The sequence below is a fragment of the Triturus cristatus genome, chromosome 11 (genome assembly GCF_964204655.1).
Source record: "Triturus cristatus chromosome 11, aTriCri1.1, whole genome shotgun sequence".
In the NCBI taxonomy this organism is placed as follows: Eukaryota; Metazoa; Chordata; class Amphibia; order Caudata; family Salamandridae; genus Triturus; species Triturus cristatus.
The window spans coordinates 546,687,574-546,705,668 of NC_140594.1; the positions used below are offsets into that span (position 1 = coordinate 546,687,574).

The following is an 18,095-nucleotide window of genomic DNA, read 5'->3' on the forward strand; positions in this document are numbered from 1 at the left end:
GGGTGTGGGTACGGGCCGTACTTACACTGTTGGGCAGGGGGGTACGCTCCTTGCATTCGCCGGTGGGGGTACGGGTCGTACTTACACTGTTGGGCTGGGGGTACGCTCCGTACGTCCGCGGGTGGGGGTACGGGTCGTACTTACACTGTTGGGCTGGGGGTACGCTCCGTACGTCCGCGGGTGTGGGTACGGGTCGTACTTACACTGTTGGGCAGGGGGGTACGCTCCTTGCATTCGCGGGTGGGGGTACGGGTCGTACTTACACTGTTGGGGTGGGGGGTACGCTCCTTGCATTCGCGGGTGGGGGTACGGGTCGTACTTACACTGTTGGGGTGGGGGGTACGCTCCTTGCATTCGTCGGTGGGGGTACGGGTCGTACTTACACTGTTGGGCAGGGGGGTACGCTCCTTGCATTCGCAGGTGGGGGTACGGGTCGTACTTACACTGTTGGGCTGGGGGTACGCTCCGTACGTCCGCGGGTGGGGGTACAGGTCGTACTTACACTGTTGGGCTGGGGGTACGCTCCGTACATCCGCGGGTGGGGGTACGGGTCGTACTTACACTGTTGGGCTGGGGGTACGCTCCGTACGTCCGCGGGTGTGGGTACGGGTCGTACTTACACTGTTGGGCAGGGGGGTACGCTCCTTGCATTCGCCGGTGGGGGTACGGGTCGTACTTACACTGTTGGGCAGGGGGGTACGCTCCTTGCATTCGCGGGTGGGGGTACGGGTCGTACTTACACTGTTGGGCTGGGGGTACGCTCCGTACGTCCGCGGGTGGGGGTACGGGTCGTACTTACACTGTTGGGCTGGGGGTACGCTCCGTACGTCCGCGGGTGGGGGTACGGGTCGTACTTACACTGTTGGGCTGGGGGTACGCTCCGTACGTCCGCGGGTGTGGGTACGGGTCGTACTTACACTGTTGGGCAGGGGGGTACGCTCCTTGCATTCACGGGTGGGGGTACGGGTCGTACTTACACTGTTGGGGTGGGGGGTACGCTCCTTGCATTCGCGGGTGGGGGTACGGGTCGTACTTACACTGTTGGGGTGGGGGGTACGCTCCTTGCATTCGTCGGTGGGGGTACGGGTCGTACTTACACTGTTGGGCAGGGGGGTACGCTCCTTGCATTCGCGGGTGGGGGTACGGGTCGTACTTACACTGTTGGGCTGGGGGTACGCTCCGTACGTCCGCGGGTGGGGGTACGGGTCGTACTTACACTGTTGGGCTGGGGGTACGCTCCGTACGTCCGCGGGTGGGGGTACGGGTCGTACTTACACTGTTGGGCTGGGGGTACGCTCCGTACGTCCGCGGGTGTGGGTACGGGTCGTACTTACACTGTTGGGCAGGGGGGTACGCTCCTTGCATTCGCGGGTGGGGGTACGGGTCGTACTTACACTGTTGGGGTGGGGGGTACGCTCCTTGCATTCGTGGGTGGGGGTACGGGTCGTACTTACACTGTTGGGCTGGGGGGTACGCTCCTTGCATTCGTGGGTGGGGGTTCGAGTCGTACTTACACTGTTGGCATGGGGGGTACGCTCCATGCATTCGTGGGTGGGGGTACGGGTCGTACTTACACTGTTGGGCAGGGGGGTACGCTCCTTGCATACGCGGGTGGGGGTACGGGTCGTACTTTCACTGTTGGGGTGGGGGGTACGCTCCTTGCATACGGGGTGGGGGTAGGGTCCGTACATATCCGTCCCCACGCTATGTGATGTTTGTGCGGCCCGTACCCAGGCCTTTGCCACGTGGGTGCGATCCGTCCCGCCATTGTTGGGGTGACGTGTGTGGGCGTGGTCCGACTCGTACCCACGCTCTTCAGGCGTGGGTACGGGACGTACCTGTCTGGTTGTGTTGCCGGTTCGCGTGGTGACGGACTTCCGTTGTGGCGGTCGCTGGATTATCAGGACACGCCCCCACCCCCTCGTGGTGACCAGGGCATGGGAGTCAGGTATGTCCAGGCCATGTGTAGTGTGTCACTCATGTGGTTGTTTTGTGGCCTGCCCTGGTAGTGCCACCCCCACCCCACCCCACTTTCCCCCCTCCCTTAGTTATTCTGACCTTCTGCGGCGTCTGCGTCGTAACCTGTAGAGGAGGTGGACTGCTATGAGGGCAGGGATGACTCGTAGGTTCGGGTCCATGTCTGTCCGTCACGTACTGGTCCTCCTTGTTCGCGTCGTCGTCTGTCCGTCGCGTACTGGTGGTCCTTGTTCGCGTCGTCCTGATTTCCCGGCAGTTTTTGGCTGCCGCTAAATATTCACCGTGCGGGGTGACGTCGGTGCGAATCGTGATTCCTGGGTCGTGAATGGCTGGCTGCGTGCGTCCCGACGTCAGGTCGGCGCTTTCCCGGATCGCATTGGTAGGTGTTTTTTGTTCGGTCGGTCTTTTTTACGATTCGTACGGTAATGGTGTACCCGTGCGAATCGTAATTCCATGTTTGTATATTTTGACGACCGGGTACGCGTCGGACGGAGAATATGCTCCGTCCGACGGTTCGTACCCGGTTTTTACCGGATTGTGATCGGCACCTCAGTCAAGATCCCCTAGGACAACCAATCGTTGAAAATGAAGCATCAATAGCCATGAATGAAGTGGAAACGGCTATGAATCAAGCTCAAGAAGAATTTATAGACTTACAAAATTTGGAAAGACAACTGAATGAAGAGCAGCAACAAATTTATGAAGAGATCAGAAAAAAAATTGATCACGGATTTCTACATGAAAAAAAAGAGTGCTCATGCACATCATTTTATCCAATCAGGATGTATGTAAGCGGACAAGCTGGAACTGGAAAAAGTTTCCTAATTAAAGTCATCAGAAGCTACCTACAGCAAAAAACGGATTCTACTTTGTCTTGTGTGGTTACTGCTCCAACTGGGTTAGCAGCATATAACATAAAAGGAATCACTTTACATCGTTTGCTAATGTTACCAGTGGAGCATGAGAACAAAATACAATACAACAAGCTAACTGGAGAAGCATCCTTGGAAGTTTCAAGAGTATTGAAGAAGATGCAAGTTCTCATTATTGATGAGGTGAGCATGGTTTCAAACTTAATGCTTGCCTTTGTGCATTTAAGAATGCAGCAAATTTTGAAGACAGACTATGACATGTTATTTGGTGGAAAACACGTCATAGTTTTTGGAGATCTTTTGCAACTTACTCCAGTTAAAGGACAACCAGTGTTTAATACTGTCACACATGAAGACACGAAGAAGTCATTGGGAAGCATCGGAAATACAAATATTTGGTCCTTCTTTGAGTACAAGGAACTTACTACTAATATGAGGCAAGCAAGCGATGAAGAATATGGAAGTATTCTGAAAGATATCAGAATTGGACTACTCACAGAAGTTGGCAAAAAAGCATTACAGAGTCGGCTGCTACATAATTTATTTCCAAAGGAAGAAATAGTTGCAGAGAAGATATACAAGAACATTGCAGAAAACAAAAGTGTCATCTGCTTAATGCCAACTCTACGTGAATGCTCAATATTCAATGAGGAGCTTTTGAAATTGGAAAAGGAAGAGATCAGGAAATTGGAAGCAGTGGACAAAATTGAGGATGGAAGAATTACTGTCACAGTAACAGGCACACTGAAAAATAAATTGGATTCACTAGAGAAGAACATTTCCAAAACAGCTGGATTAGAAAAAAATCTATATGTTTGCATGAACTGTAGAGTATTTTTAAGGAGAAATTTGGATGTTGAAAAAGGTTTAGTTAATGGAGCTATGGGAAGAGTTGTGGGTTTTATTAATTATCAGAAAAAAGATGGAATTGAATGTTTAAAAATAAAATTTGATCAGATAGAAGAAGTTAAAGACATTTGTCGTTGTTCAGTTCGTTTCATGCTTGTGAAAGACTTATATGTACGTAGGAAGCAGTTTCCGTTTTCGCTAGCATATGCTGTAACTATTCACAAGTTTCAAGGATTAACTGTAGATTGTGCTTTTGTGAACATTGGTTCAACTGTGTTCAAAGAAGGTATGGCATATGTTGCTTTGTCACGAGTGAAAACATTATCAGGTTTATTCATGATAGACTTTGATGACTCAAAAGTTAGTGCTGATACAAATTGTGTAAAGGAGTATAATAGATTAAGAAGAAGCTATGCTCCTCATTTAGGTCAGTATCCTGTGTTGGAGAAACGTGTAGTTTCTCGTAAAAGGAGAAATGAGAATATCTGTAATGAAGATGTAGAGAGAAGGAAAAAAAAGAGGAGTGATGTAATTGCAAGCAAAAAGAGTAAGGAAAAAGAAGAACAGGTTGTAGGATGTCATTTTGAAAATAGCTCTGGTGTCAACTGCTACGCTAATGTAGTGCTGAATGTTGCATTTTATCTGGAAAGTTTGCAAGAGCAGATAATAGTAAATCAGGGAAAAATATTCTGTTCTGAGCTGAGTCTCCTTTTTCAAAAGCTGAGTAATGATAAAACTCAAATAGAAAGTGCTACTGAAATTAGAAAACTTTTAGATGTATGTTCAGGACGAACACAGTTTTCTCAAAATGAACAGCAAGATGCACACGAATTTTTGATGTTTTTTCTTCAGGTACTGGAAGAAGAAGAAGTTGCAATTGATAATTTATTTGGTCTCTCTTATAAATGGGAACATAGTTGTGAAAACTGTTATAATATATGTGGCTCTAATGTTGATAATGAAAGGTTTATTTTTTTGACATTGCCAGAGAGTAAAACAGTCACTTTTGCTAAATTAGTTAAAGATGCTAATCATAGCATGCAATGCGGTGAGTGTCAATCTGACATGTTTTCAACATTAATTTTAAAGGAATACGGACAGTATGTAATTTTAATGATGCAACGATGTAGAGCTGATGGTTCAAAATTGGATACTTTAATAAAGAAGTTTACAGGACAGCAATTATCAATTTCAGGAAAAACTTTTGTAACTGTTGCAATAATTTTCCATGAAGGACCTACTGTTACTTCTGGACATTACACAGTTTATCTTAAATGTGAAAAAGGCTGGACACTGTGTAATGATTCCCAATTGGTTTTTAAGCAACGTTTGCCTTTTGATTTAGCAAATTCCTATCTAATCTTCCTGAAAACTAAATTTTAGAGAGACTTGGCAAGATCTGGACAAAACAATTTTACCATTTTATTGGATTACCATTGGAATTTTCAAAAATAAAGATTTTTTAAATTATCATTTGGCCTAATGGAAAGATAACCAATTGTAATGTGGACTTTTTTAATTTTTAATGAAACTTTCGAAAACCAAAAATTTAGAGAAAATCGGTAAAATCTGCACAATTTAAATTTTGGAATGTTATTGGAGTGCCATTGGAAATTTTTTCAAAAAAGATTTTTTAAATTACTATTTGGCCATGTGGAAAGGTAACCAATTCTATTGTGGACTTAATAAATTATTAATAAATCTTTCGGGAACCAATATGTTACAGAGAATCGGTGAGATCTGTACAAATAAAACTTTACAATTTTATTGGATTACCATTGGAAATTTAATCAAAAAAGAATTTTAAAATTACTATTTGGCCTAAAGAAAATGGAACCAGATGTATTGTGGAGTTATTTGAGATATAAAATTGTGATTATACTTCTGAAACAAAAATATCAGACGGTATTTTAAAGAAATAAGTATTGATATTAGATGATATTTTTTTAGAATATAATGCATTTCTATAATGTTAAGTTTAAGTAAAAAGAGATTCTGGGCTTTTTTAATACAATCTTTGAGATTGTTATTTTTTTTTTGCCCGCTGTTAAATGATGAATGCAATTGCTTTCACAATTTATAGTGAAATGTAATATATTCTGAAAACAGCAAAAATAAGGCAAAAATATTTTTTGATAAATATGTAAATATGTGTACTGTATTATAAAATGTTTTAAAAATATTAATACTTTTTTCTTTTTTTTCAGATTGATATTGAAAATTTTCGAAAACTAGAACCATTTTTAAAGCAATTTTTTTAAAAAACAAATGAATAAATATTTTTTTGAGTGGGTATGGTAAGTCAATAATAATAATTGTAGTCTCTCAAGGACCTTGTAATGTGATAATTGATTTTTAGTGTTTTTTAAAAAAAAAAATAATAATTACGCGCACCGTACGCGTACGGTAAAAAAAAAAAAAAAAAGTTTTTAAAAACATATATAAAAAAAAGATGAAAGATAAGGTTGGCTCTTAAAAGAGCCGTTGTGTTCATGCAGGGACAGAGGAAAGAAAGATTGGGAATATTAGACGGTACGACAAGTGTGCTGATCTATTTTACTGTTCACCAGGGAAACACTGGTCTCCCTATAAGTAATTAGATCATGACAATGGGCGCACCGTACTTCAACCCTCGCAAACCGAGGGTTAATTTCCAGAGGGCCAGAAAAAGGAGATGCTCCCCCCACAGATGAAGGGCTCACCTGACCTGCAGAAGAAGGACTCGGCCCTGCAGATGATGGTCCAGGCTGAGCTGCTGTGGATGTGCTTGGTTGACTTTCTGAAGGGTTACCTCCAGTAAGCCGAGCATGTGTCCTTCTGTGTACATCCTTGAGGTGTCTCATCATGGTATGATTCCCAAAGGAATACTTCCTGTCAGGATTACCTCTTGAAAGTACACGCTTACACAGCTTACAAGTTACTAAGGGTGCATTTACCTTTTGCTGGCCTTCAGGAAAAGTAAAATAATCCCATACATAAGAGGTCTTTTGTTTCCTCGCTCTCTGCCTCAAGGTAGTGCTACTAGTGCTAGCCTCACTCTCAGAAGGGTTCTGCTGTTCTGCCATCGTATCACAAAGACAACCCAGCTCCTTCTCCTAAGGGATCACAAGCAGAAATGAGGGGAATGGATGTGGTGTAGGAGAGTTCTAGAACTGAAAGTAGTTTCAACCAATCAAAAGTTGTGTTTCATGATCACATGACCTACCGTACGCTTACGGTACGCTTACGGCAAAAGTACGCATGCGCGTAAAAAAGACACGCGCTTGCGCGCATGCGCATAACAGTCACTCCCCGACACTTCCGCGTAACGTGCGCGTGTAGCGTACACGCGTACGCGTCCCACGCGGAGTACGCGCGGCTACGCAAATTGCGTAAATATACGCAAACAGCGTTGATAAATTACGGACGTTGCGTAAACCGTACGCTTACCGTAAGCTTACGGTACGCGTACTAAAAAAAAATAAAAAAAAGGAAAAAATGTACTGCAAATAAATTTTACATGTTTATTTTATAAAATATATTAAAAAAAACATATTAAAGAATTTTAAAAATTTAACCATAGTCTTTATAAAAGGATAGAAAATTAAAATAAAAATATGTTTAAAAAAATAGAAGAAAAAAAAATAATTAGCATTTAAAAAACCTTGCAAATTCACTGAAAAAACCATGGGTTTCACACACGTTATAGTTAGGAATTAGCATTTAAAAAACCTTGCAAATTCACTGAAAAAACCATGGGTTTCACACATGTTATAGTTAGGAATTAGCATTTAAAAAACCTTAGAAATTCAATGAAAAAACCAAAGGTTTCACACATGTTATAGTTAGCTGGACATTTCACTCGTAAAAAACCAATGAAATTCCCCCGTTATAGTTAGTTCAGCTAACTATAACTCGCGCGCCCGCAATGCACTGCTGATGACGTCACATATTACATCACTCATGACATGGTCAGTGACATCACTCATGACATCACTGATGACATCTCAAATGACATCACTGATGACATCACTGATGACATCATCCTTGTGATAGAGTGGCAGACCTCCTCTTCCCCTAAAATAACCTTTGATACACACATTCAAATATAGAAACTAAAATGTTCAAAACAATGGACATACCAATATCAGTTACAACAACCTATACAGTAATTCAAAGATCCAAATACACATCCACTCATTCACCAACAGTCCTATACAGTCACTCATACATGTACTCACTCATCATATGTACTCATACACGTATACATCCTGTTACACAATGCCACTCATCCATAGAGGTACTCACACACATAGTCACTCATGCTAATAAAGAATCAAACATACATTTACTTGCATATACAGTTATACACACACCGCCACACTTACTTCTACAGAAACTTACACATACTTAGTCTTTTAAACAATCACTTATAGAAACACATACTTATTCATACAGGAACTCTTCCAATCTCTCACTCTCACATATACTCGCTTATATACACCAATAGTGACATATACTAGTTTAAAACATATGTAGTTACTCATAGAGACACTATTGAGACAGTCATTCACTCACTAACACACCCATGCACACACTCATCCACCCATAGAGTCCTGCACACATGCTGTCTTCAACACATACAAAGAGTGAGTCATTCATTCATGCACCTATGCACTACGTAATACCCCCCACCGAACCATACAGACATCAGACACTGATACTCAAAAAACCAACTAATAACCTATATAGACACTCATGTAGCTACTCACCAACCCATGCAGCCACTTATACACAAAGTGAGAGACTGATACAGATATTTACATATTTAAACATTACTCACTAAGCCATGTATTCACTAAGATACACTTAATCAGTCAGTTATACAATCAATTTTTCAAAAACAATTCATCCATTTAGACACTTATATACCCATTTATTCTTCCATCGACCTTGAGATATACATATATAAAACATATGTAATTTTCAGAAAAACACACATTCTCTGGATGATGTCATCAGTGATGTCATCAGTGATGTCATTTGAGATGTAATCAGTGATGTCATGAGTGATGTCACTGACCATGTCATGAGTGATGTAATATGTGACGTCATTTTTGATGTTTTGTCTTCAGGTACTGGAAGAAGAAGAAGTTGCAATTGATAATTTATTTGGTCTCTCTTATAAATGGGAACATAGTTGTGAAAACTGTTATAATATATGTGGCTCTAATGTTGATAATGAAAGGTTTATTTTTTTGACATTGCCAGAGAGTAAAACAGTCACTTTTGCTAAATTAGTTAAAGATGCTAATCATAGCATGCAATGCGGTGAGTGTCAATCTGACATGTTTTCAACATTAATTTTAAAGGAATACGGACAGTATGTAATTTTAATGATGCAACGATGTAGAGCTGATGGTTCAAAATTGGATACTTTAATAAAGAAGTTTACAGGACAGCAATTATCAATTTCAGGAAAAACTTTTGTAACTGTTGCAATAATTTTCCATGAAGGACCTACTGTTACTTCTGGACATTACACAGTTTATCTTAAATGTGAAAAAGGCTGGACACTGTGTAATGATTCCCAATTGGTTTTTAAGCAACGTTTGCCTTTTGATTTAGCAAATTCCTATCTAATCTTCCTGAAAACTACATTTTAGAGAGACTTGGCAAGATCTGGACAAAACAATTTTACCATTTTATTGGATTACCATTGGAATTTTCAAAAATAAAGATTTTTTAAAATATCATTTGGCCTAATGGAAAGATAACCAATTGTAATGTGGACTTTTTTAATTTTTAATGAAACTTTCGAAAACCAAAAATTTAGAGAAAATCGGTAACATCTGCACAATTTAAATTTTGGAATGTTATTGGAGTGCCATTGGAAATTTTTTCAAAAAAGATTTTGTAAATTACTATTTGGCCATGTGGAAAGGTAACCAATTCTATTGTGGACTTAATAAATTATTAATAAATCTTTCGGGAACCAATATGTTACAGAGAATCGGTGAGATCTGTACAAATAAAACTTTACAATTTTATTGGATTACCATTGGAAATTTAATCAAAAAAGAATTTTAAAATTACTATTTGGCCTAAAGAAAATGGAACCAGATGTATTGTGGAGTTATTTGAGATATAATATTGTGATTATACTTCTGAAACAAAAATATCAGACGGTATTTTAAAGAAATAAGTATTGATATTAGATGATATTTTTTTAGAATATAATGCATTTCTATAATGTTAAGTTTAAGTAAAAAGAGATTCTGGGCTTTTTTAATACAATCTTTGAGATTGTTATTTTTTTTTTGCCCGCTGTTAAATGATGAATGCAATTGCTTTCACAATTTATAGTGAAATGCAATATATTCTGAAAACAGCAAAAATAAGGCAAAAATATTTTTTGATAAATATGTAAATATGTGTACTGTATTATAAAATGTTTTAAAAATATTAATACTTTTTTCTTTTTTTTCAGATTGATTTTGAAAATTTTCGAAAACTAGAACCATTTTTAAAGCAATTTTTTTAAAAAACAAATGAATAAATATTTTTTTGAGTGGGTATGGTAAGTCAATAATAATAATTGTAGTCTCTCAACGACCTTGTAATGTGATAATTGATTTTTAGTGTTTTTAAAAAAAAATAATAATAATTACGCGCACTGTACGCGTACGGTAAAAAAAAAAAAAAAAAGTTTTAAAAAACATATATAAAAAAAAGATGAAAGATAAGGTTGGCTCTTAAAAGAGCCGTTGTGTTCATGCAGGGACAGAGGAAAGAAAGATTGGGAATATTAGACGGTACGACAAGTGTGCTGATCTATTTTACTGTTCACCAGGGAAACACTGGTCTCCCTATAAGTAATTAGATCATGACAATGGGCGCACCGTACTTCAACCCTCGCAAACCGAGGGTTAATTTCCAGAGGGCCAGAAAAAGGAGATGCTCCCCCCACAGATGAAGGGCTCACCTGACCTGCAGAAGAAGGACTCGGCCCTGCAGATGATGGTCCAGGCTGAGCTGCTGTGGATGTGCTTGGTTGACTTTCTGAAGGGTTACCTCCAGTAAGCCAAGCATGTGTCCTTCTGTGTACATCCTTGAGGTGTCTCATCATGGTATGATTCCCAAAGGAATACTTCCTGTCAGGATTACCTCTTGAAAGTACACGCTTACACAGCTTACAAGTTACTAAGGGTGCATTTACCTTTTGCTGGCCTTCAGGAAAAGTAAAATAATCCCATACATAAGAGGTCTTTTGTTTCCTCGCTCTCTGCCTCAAGGTAGTGCTGCTAGTGCTAGCCTCACTCTCAGAAGGGTTCTGCTGTTCTGCCATCGTATCACAAAGACAACCCAGCTCCTTCTCCTAAGGGATCACAAGCAGAAATGAGGGGAATGGGTGTGGTGTAGGAGAGTTCTAGAACTGAAAGTAGTTTCAACCAATCAAAAGTTGTGTTTCATGATCACATGACCTACCGTACGCTTACGGTACGCTTACGGCAAAAGTACGCATGCGCGTAAAAAAGACACGCGCTTGCGCGCATGCGCATAACAGTCACTCCCCGACACTTCCGCGTAACGTGCGCGTGTAGCGTACACGCGTACGCGTCCCACGCGGAGTACGCGCGGCTACGCAAATTGCGTAAATATACGCAAACAGCGTAGATAAATTACGGACGTTGCGTAAACCGTACGCTTACCGTAAGCTTACGGTACGCGTACTAAAAAAAAAGAAAAAAAAGGAAAAAATGTACTGCAAATAAATTTTACATGTTTATTTTATAAAATATATTAAAAAAAACATATTAAAGAATTTTAAAAATTTAACCATAGTCTTTATAAAAGGATAGAAAATTAAAATAAAAATATGTTTAAAAAAATAGAAGAAAAAAAAAAAAATTAGCATTTAAAAAACCTTGCAAATTCACTGAAAAAACCATGGGTTTCACACACGTTATAGTTAGGAATTAGCATTTAAAAAACCTTGCAAATTCACTGAAAAAACCATGGGTTTCACACATGTTATAGTTAGGAATTAGCATTTAAAAAACCTTAGAAATTCAATGAAAAAACCAAAGGTTTCACACATGTTATAGTTAGCTGGACATTTCACTCGTAAAAAACCAATGAAATTCCCCCGTTATAGTTAGTTCAGCTAACTATAACTCGCGCGCCCGCAATGCACTGCTGATGACGTCACATATTACATCACTCATGACATGGTAAGTGACATCACTCATGACATCACTGATGACATCTCAAATGACATCACTGATGACATCACTGATGACATCATCCTTGTGATAGAGTGGCAGACCTCCTCTTCCCCTAATATAACCTTTGATACACACATTCAAATATAGAAACTAAAATGTTCAAAACAATGGACATACCAATATCAGTTACAACAACCTATACAGTAATTCTAAGATCCAAATACACATCCACTCATTCACCAACAGTCCTATACAGTCACTCATACATGTACTCACTCATCATATGTACTCATACACGTATACATCCTGTTACACAATGCCACTCATCCATAGAGGTACTCACACACATAGTCACTCATGCTAATAAAGAATCAAACATACATTTACTTGCATATACAGTTATACACACACCGCCACACTTACTTCTACAGAAACTTACACATACTTAGTCTTTTAAACAATCACTTATAGAAACACATACTTATTCATACAGGAACTCTTCCAATCTCTCACTCTCACATATACTCGCTTATATACACCAATAGTGACATATACTAGTTTAAAACATATGTAGTTACTCATAGAGACACTATTGAGACAGTCATTCACTCACTAACACACCCATGCACACACTCACCCACCCATAGAGTCCTGCACACATGCTGTCTTCAACACATACAAAGAGTGAGTCATTCATTCATGCACCTATGCACTACGTAATACCCCCCACCGAACCATACAGACATCAGACACTGATACTCAAAAAACCAACTAATAACCTATATAGACACTCATGTAGCTACTCACCAACCCATGCAGCCACTTATACACAAAGTGAGAGACTGATACAGATATTTACATATTTAAACATTACTCACTAAGCCATGTATTCACTAAGATACACTTAATCAGTCAGTTATACAATCAATTTTTCAAAAACAATTCATCCATTTAGACACTTATATACCCATTTATTCTTCCATCGACCTTGAGATATACATATATAAAACATATGTAATTTTCAGAAAAACACACATTCTCTGGATGATGTCATCAGTGATGTCATCAGTGATGTCATTTGAGATGTCATCAGTGATGTCATGAGTGATGTCACTGACCATGTCATGAGTGATGTAATATGTGACGTCATCAGCAGTGCATTGCGGGCGCGCGAGTTATAGTTAGCTGAACTAACTATAACGGGGGAATTTCAGTGGTTTTTTACGAGTGAAATGTCCAGCTAACTATAACATGTGTGAAACCTTTGGTTTTTTCATTGAATTTCTAAGGTTTTTTAAAAGCTAATTCCTAACTATAACGTGTGTGAAACCCATGGTTTTTTCAGTGAATATATATATATATATATATATGTTCCATGGAACTTAGGGGTTGATTATGTTGGCGGGTGGATTGCCACCGCCCATATGCCTGTGGCGATCTGCCCGCCAATGATCCCCGCCTGCCTACCATTTCCCCCGCCATCAGAATATTCTGATGGCGGGCCGGTTTTCCGCCGGTCGGACAGGCGACCGGGCAGAAAAGGGCTTACAAATGGTGGCGGTGTCTGCAAGACACCGCCATCCATATTATGATGTGCGGCGGTGCAGGGCTTTCCATGGCGGAGACCCCACCAAGGAAGCCAGGCAGAGATCACTGTTGGGGGCCCATTGCAGGTCCCCAGGATGTTGGGGGGATGCACATGGCATGTACCAATGATACCCCCCTGCATTTGCATGCACAAGGTGGCAGGCACCGCGCGGTGCATGCCATGTTGTGCATGCAAATGCACAACATGCCTCTTTTACATTGCGGCGGGTGCTGCTGACAGCACTGCCCACCGCAATGTAAAAAATGCAGGATGAGCCCACTAGTGTGGCGGGAGCATCCTAATTTGAGTCGTGGGACCGTCGCACATATGGCGGGCAGTCCCTTTTGCCGTTACGGTGCCATCGTAATGGGCCCCTTAGTTCATCCTTGGCTGAATGTGAATTGCACCACGTGCAATATTTGCTCTATCGCGAAATTTGTTAGCAGTAGGGGTTATAAGAAACAAAATGGGACTACAACTATGATGCCCTAATGATTTATGCACTTTTTCTGGAATAGTACTTGAATTTTGTTTAATCTGTTATCTTAACTGTAGCACATAGATTGTTAGTTGATTTTAAATACATACTTAAAAGGGGGATGCAATGAAATATCTATTGATTTGTAAATATTGTTTTACCAACAGTGACTAATGACGTTTCTATTGAGGGTTTTATATACTTCGCATGATGAATTTTAGTTATACCTAATAAGTGTTTAAAATGTTTTTTTTATTTTTTATTTTATTGGCCACTTGTTAATTGAAATAAACATAAAAACATTCATAGCACAGACAGGAGATATAAATGTCATCATCACAAACAATAATTACAAATAGATATAAACACTTAATACAAATAACATATTGTAAATAAATAAAATACGAAAGTAAATACTACTGGTCCCACTGAAGGCTGGACCAAACCCTCCCGAATTTAACCCTCGACCATAGGCCCGTTGCTTTAGCTAGTGCCAATTCCATTTCATAAACCCCCCTCAGTAACAACCAAAAATCAGTAATCTTAGGACAAAGTAGTTCAATCCATGCCCCAGCAATACACAAACGAGCACAAGCAATGATAATTGACACTAGGGATTTCGATAGATTGCCAGGATCTGGTACTATCCCCAGTAAGATTTCTTTCTCAGATAATGAAGTATCCTTACCTACTAACTTACTCAACTCACAAGCAACCTCATACCAATATATAGTTAGCTTTGGACACGTAACAAACGTATGTCGGAGATCCACGGCATATTCCTTACACTTAGGACTGTATGACTTCAAAGATTCATGAGACACAGCCCATTTAGAAATAACGATTGGGGTACAATACAACATAAACATGATACGATGTTGTTGCAACTTTAAATTAATTGAGGTGACTGCAGAATTAATTATAGCCAATGATTCAAAAACCTCATCATTAGTAATCTCATTTTAAAAATGCGATTCAGTTTGGCTGTGACCTGTATAGCATCATCTCCCGATGCAGCTAGAAAGCTCTGATAAACTTTCACTGTAAAACCCCGCCCCGAAGTTTTGAAAATTACCCGGAGTACCTCAGTTGTAAAGGGTAGAGCTAACAAGCCTTCCCCTTGAGAAAAGAAGTTCCTAACTTGCAAATATTTAAAAAATGAATTATGGGCTACCCCAAATTCCTCTTTCTATGATGAGAATGACCTAAAGCCGTGTTCGACATAGAGGTGCCACATTCTCCCCACCGAATCAGAAAATATACCAGGGAGCCTCGGATTGCCAAATAGAAAAATAAATTAGTGCCAATCTGGCAATATAAATGCTTTGCAAATGTTGAGCCAAATGCGGGAGATATGTCAAATTATCTTGAATCGACCCTCTCTCAGGTCAGACATGTGATGTAGTAAAAACCCCGCATTCAAACGATAATCCAACTGATACACGAACCAGGGTTTACCCACATCAGGTCCATTAAGTAAGCTCTGAATACGGTTGACAAAAGCAGCCCAAAAATAGGCTCTGCAGTCCGGGAGTTTAAAACCACCTTGTTCAAAAGACAGCTTGATATATCTGAGAGCTCTCCTCGCCCTACGATAGCCCTAAATAAAGTTCCAATAACACTGTCAAGCCGCTTAAAAAAAGACACCGGAACTCTTAGCGGGACAGTGCGAAACAAGTAAAGAAATGTAGGTAATATGTCCATTTTAACTGTATTGCACCTTCCGATAATAATCAATTGTAGCTTATGCCACCTACGCAAATCAGAAGCTACTTTCTTCAGCAGTGGTTTGTTATTTAAATCCATAAGATCGGCAGTACGACAACTAAGACACACACCTAAATGCGTAGCGGATGTGGTAATGCCTAGCGAGAGTGGGGCTGATACAGGTATACAATTAAGAATTGACTGTGTCTTATTTAAATTAAGCTTGTATCCAGAAAAAGACCCAAAGTGTTGTGCCTCTTGGGTTATCACTGCTATAGCTTCTACTGGCCCTGTGGTAAATACTGCGATGTCATCTGCATAAGCAGTGACTTTTAAAATCATACCATTGAAGGACACTGGTGAAATAGAAACATTGTGGAGCAAGTGTCTAATTAAAAGGCTCAATATAAAGAGCAAATAATAAAGGAGAAAGCGGGCATCCCTGCCGTGTACCCCGATGATTACTAAAAGAAGAAGATACAAAACCATTCTGCTTAATTACAGTGGTTGGTTTACAATAAACTTTCTGTACCGCCGAGACAAACCTCTGACGGAGACCTAGAGATATCATTGTACACCACAACAATCCCCAGGCCACTCGGTCAAAGGCCTTCTCGGCGTCCAGAATCAGCATCCCAATCTGCTGGTCCAGGTGATTAGCAATATCAAATGCTGCAATGGCAGTATTTATATGTGCAGCAGTGTCCCTACCTGGAACAAAACCATGCTGTTCTTCTGATACTAATAGATAGATCAATGGGGCTAAGCGGGAAGCAAGAAGCTTTGAAAAAATGTTAGCGTCTGAGTTAATTAGGTATATTGGTCTGTATGAGCTCATGTTTTCCACTGGTTTACCTTTTTTTGGGAAAAACAATTATATTAGTTTTGTTCCACGAAGGGGGCGAATCCCCTCCTTGCAGTAGCTCATTAACCAGCTCGAGAAATACTGGAGTCAGTACATCCCTAAAAATTTGATAAAATTCAAGTGGGATGGTGTCTTTGCCCACCGCTTTGCCAGAAGGTAATGCCCCAATTGTTAGACTAAAGTTCTACTAAATCAGCATTTCCTTCCAACCCCAAAGTTTGAGAAGAATCCAAAACAGGTAGACCACTTTCTTGTAAATAATCTATAGCCGATTGTTGATTAAAACTGATTGACTCATTATACAGATGAGCATAGAAAATCCTAAACTGCTCTACAATTTCTTGGGGTTTAGTAAAGGTTACTCCATTCGCACCATTAATTTTCTTAATATGTGACTTAGCCCTCTTGTCGGCAAGTTGGTAAGCCAGAACCCGTCCCACTCGCTCTCCATACTCATACTGCCTAGTTCTAAACTTAAGAAAGTTACTGGCAGCTCTATCTTTTAACCTTCTACTAAGCTTTGCTCTTATATCAATAATCTGTAAGTATATTTGTTGTTCAGCAGTGTCATTCAAGGCAATTGCTAGGGCATGTTGCTGCTCTAAATCAGTATATAACCTATGTTCATTTTCAAGCTGACTAAAGTTAGACCGATTCTGCTTGACAATATACTGAAGTGTAGCCCCTCTCACATATGCCTTTAAGCAATCCCAGACTATAGCAAGGGATGTAGTATGAAGATTATTTGCTATATATTCCTTCAAAACCCCTTGCACGTAGGTTACATAATCTAAGTCACTAAGAAGGTGCCTAGGAAACGAAAATTCCCTGGCTTGTACTACCCTATCGAGACCGAGGTGTACAGTAAGCAATTTTTTTTTTTTTTTTCAATTCAAAAGTGCTTTATTCGAGAAATACTCATAAAAGCAGACATACAAACATATAATAAAAAACAATTAAATCAGAGATGTCATATTGACAAACGCACAATTCTTAAAAAGATACAAATTATTTTCAAATATGAAATAAAATGAATCACAGTAATAAAATTCATTATTATAGATAATGCAATTATGTACAGTTTATATAATCTTTGTGCTAATGAGAGGGCCATTTAGACATACATTTCACAGGTGTATAGTTCATTAATGTTATTAATACAATTAAGTATAATATTATAAAATCTTTGTTCTAAAAAAATCATTTAAAATTGTTTTTTCCAGGTGACACGATAGATTACATTAAACAGAGAATAGACAATACTCTAGCAATCTCTGTTCGTCTAGGCAGAGAGTAATCACCGGACTAGCAATCTCTGCCTGATTGTCCATGCCCACCCCAAATACTTGGCGGTGGCAATTATAACCCAAGTTAAAGTAGTCGATCTTACTATGCGCAAAGCCACCGTACTACTTTTAGTACCCAGGTTCCTACACATAGGTGCTAACCAAACACGCCTCGGAGTAGAGAATGGTTTACAGGAAAACAAAAAATGACCAAGTGTTTCATTACCTTCCCCACAAGCTGGGCATATAGCAGGGTCTCCTTCCCT

General features: G+C 39.8%; 1 protein-coding gene across 1 annotated transcript in view; it reads left to right on the plus strand.

Annotated features, from left to right (window-relative positions):
- The window catches only part of LOC146785050 (uncharacterized), a 35,404-nt gene extending 17,564 nt beyond the window's left edge, over positions 1-17,840 (plus strand). The window contains exons 2-3 of the mRNA XM_085632977.1: positions 2,531-3,828; positions 17,767-17,840. Coding sequence (XP_085489103.1) covers positions 2,531-3,828; positions 17,767-17,840 — 1,372 coding nt within the window. The remainder of the gene's footprint in view (positions 1-2,530; positions 3,829-17,766) is intronic.
- Positions 17,841-18,095: the final 255 nt, after the last annotated feature.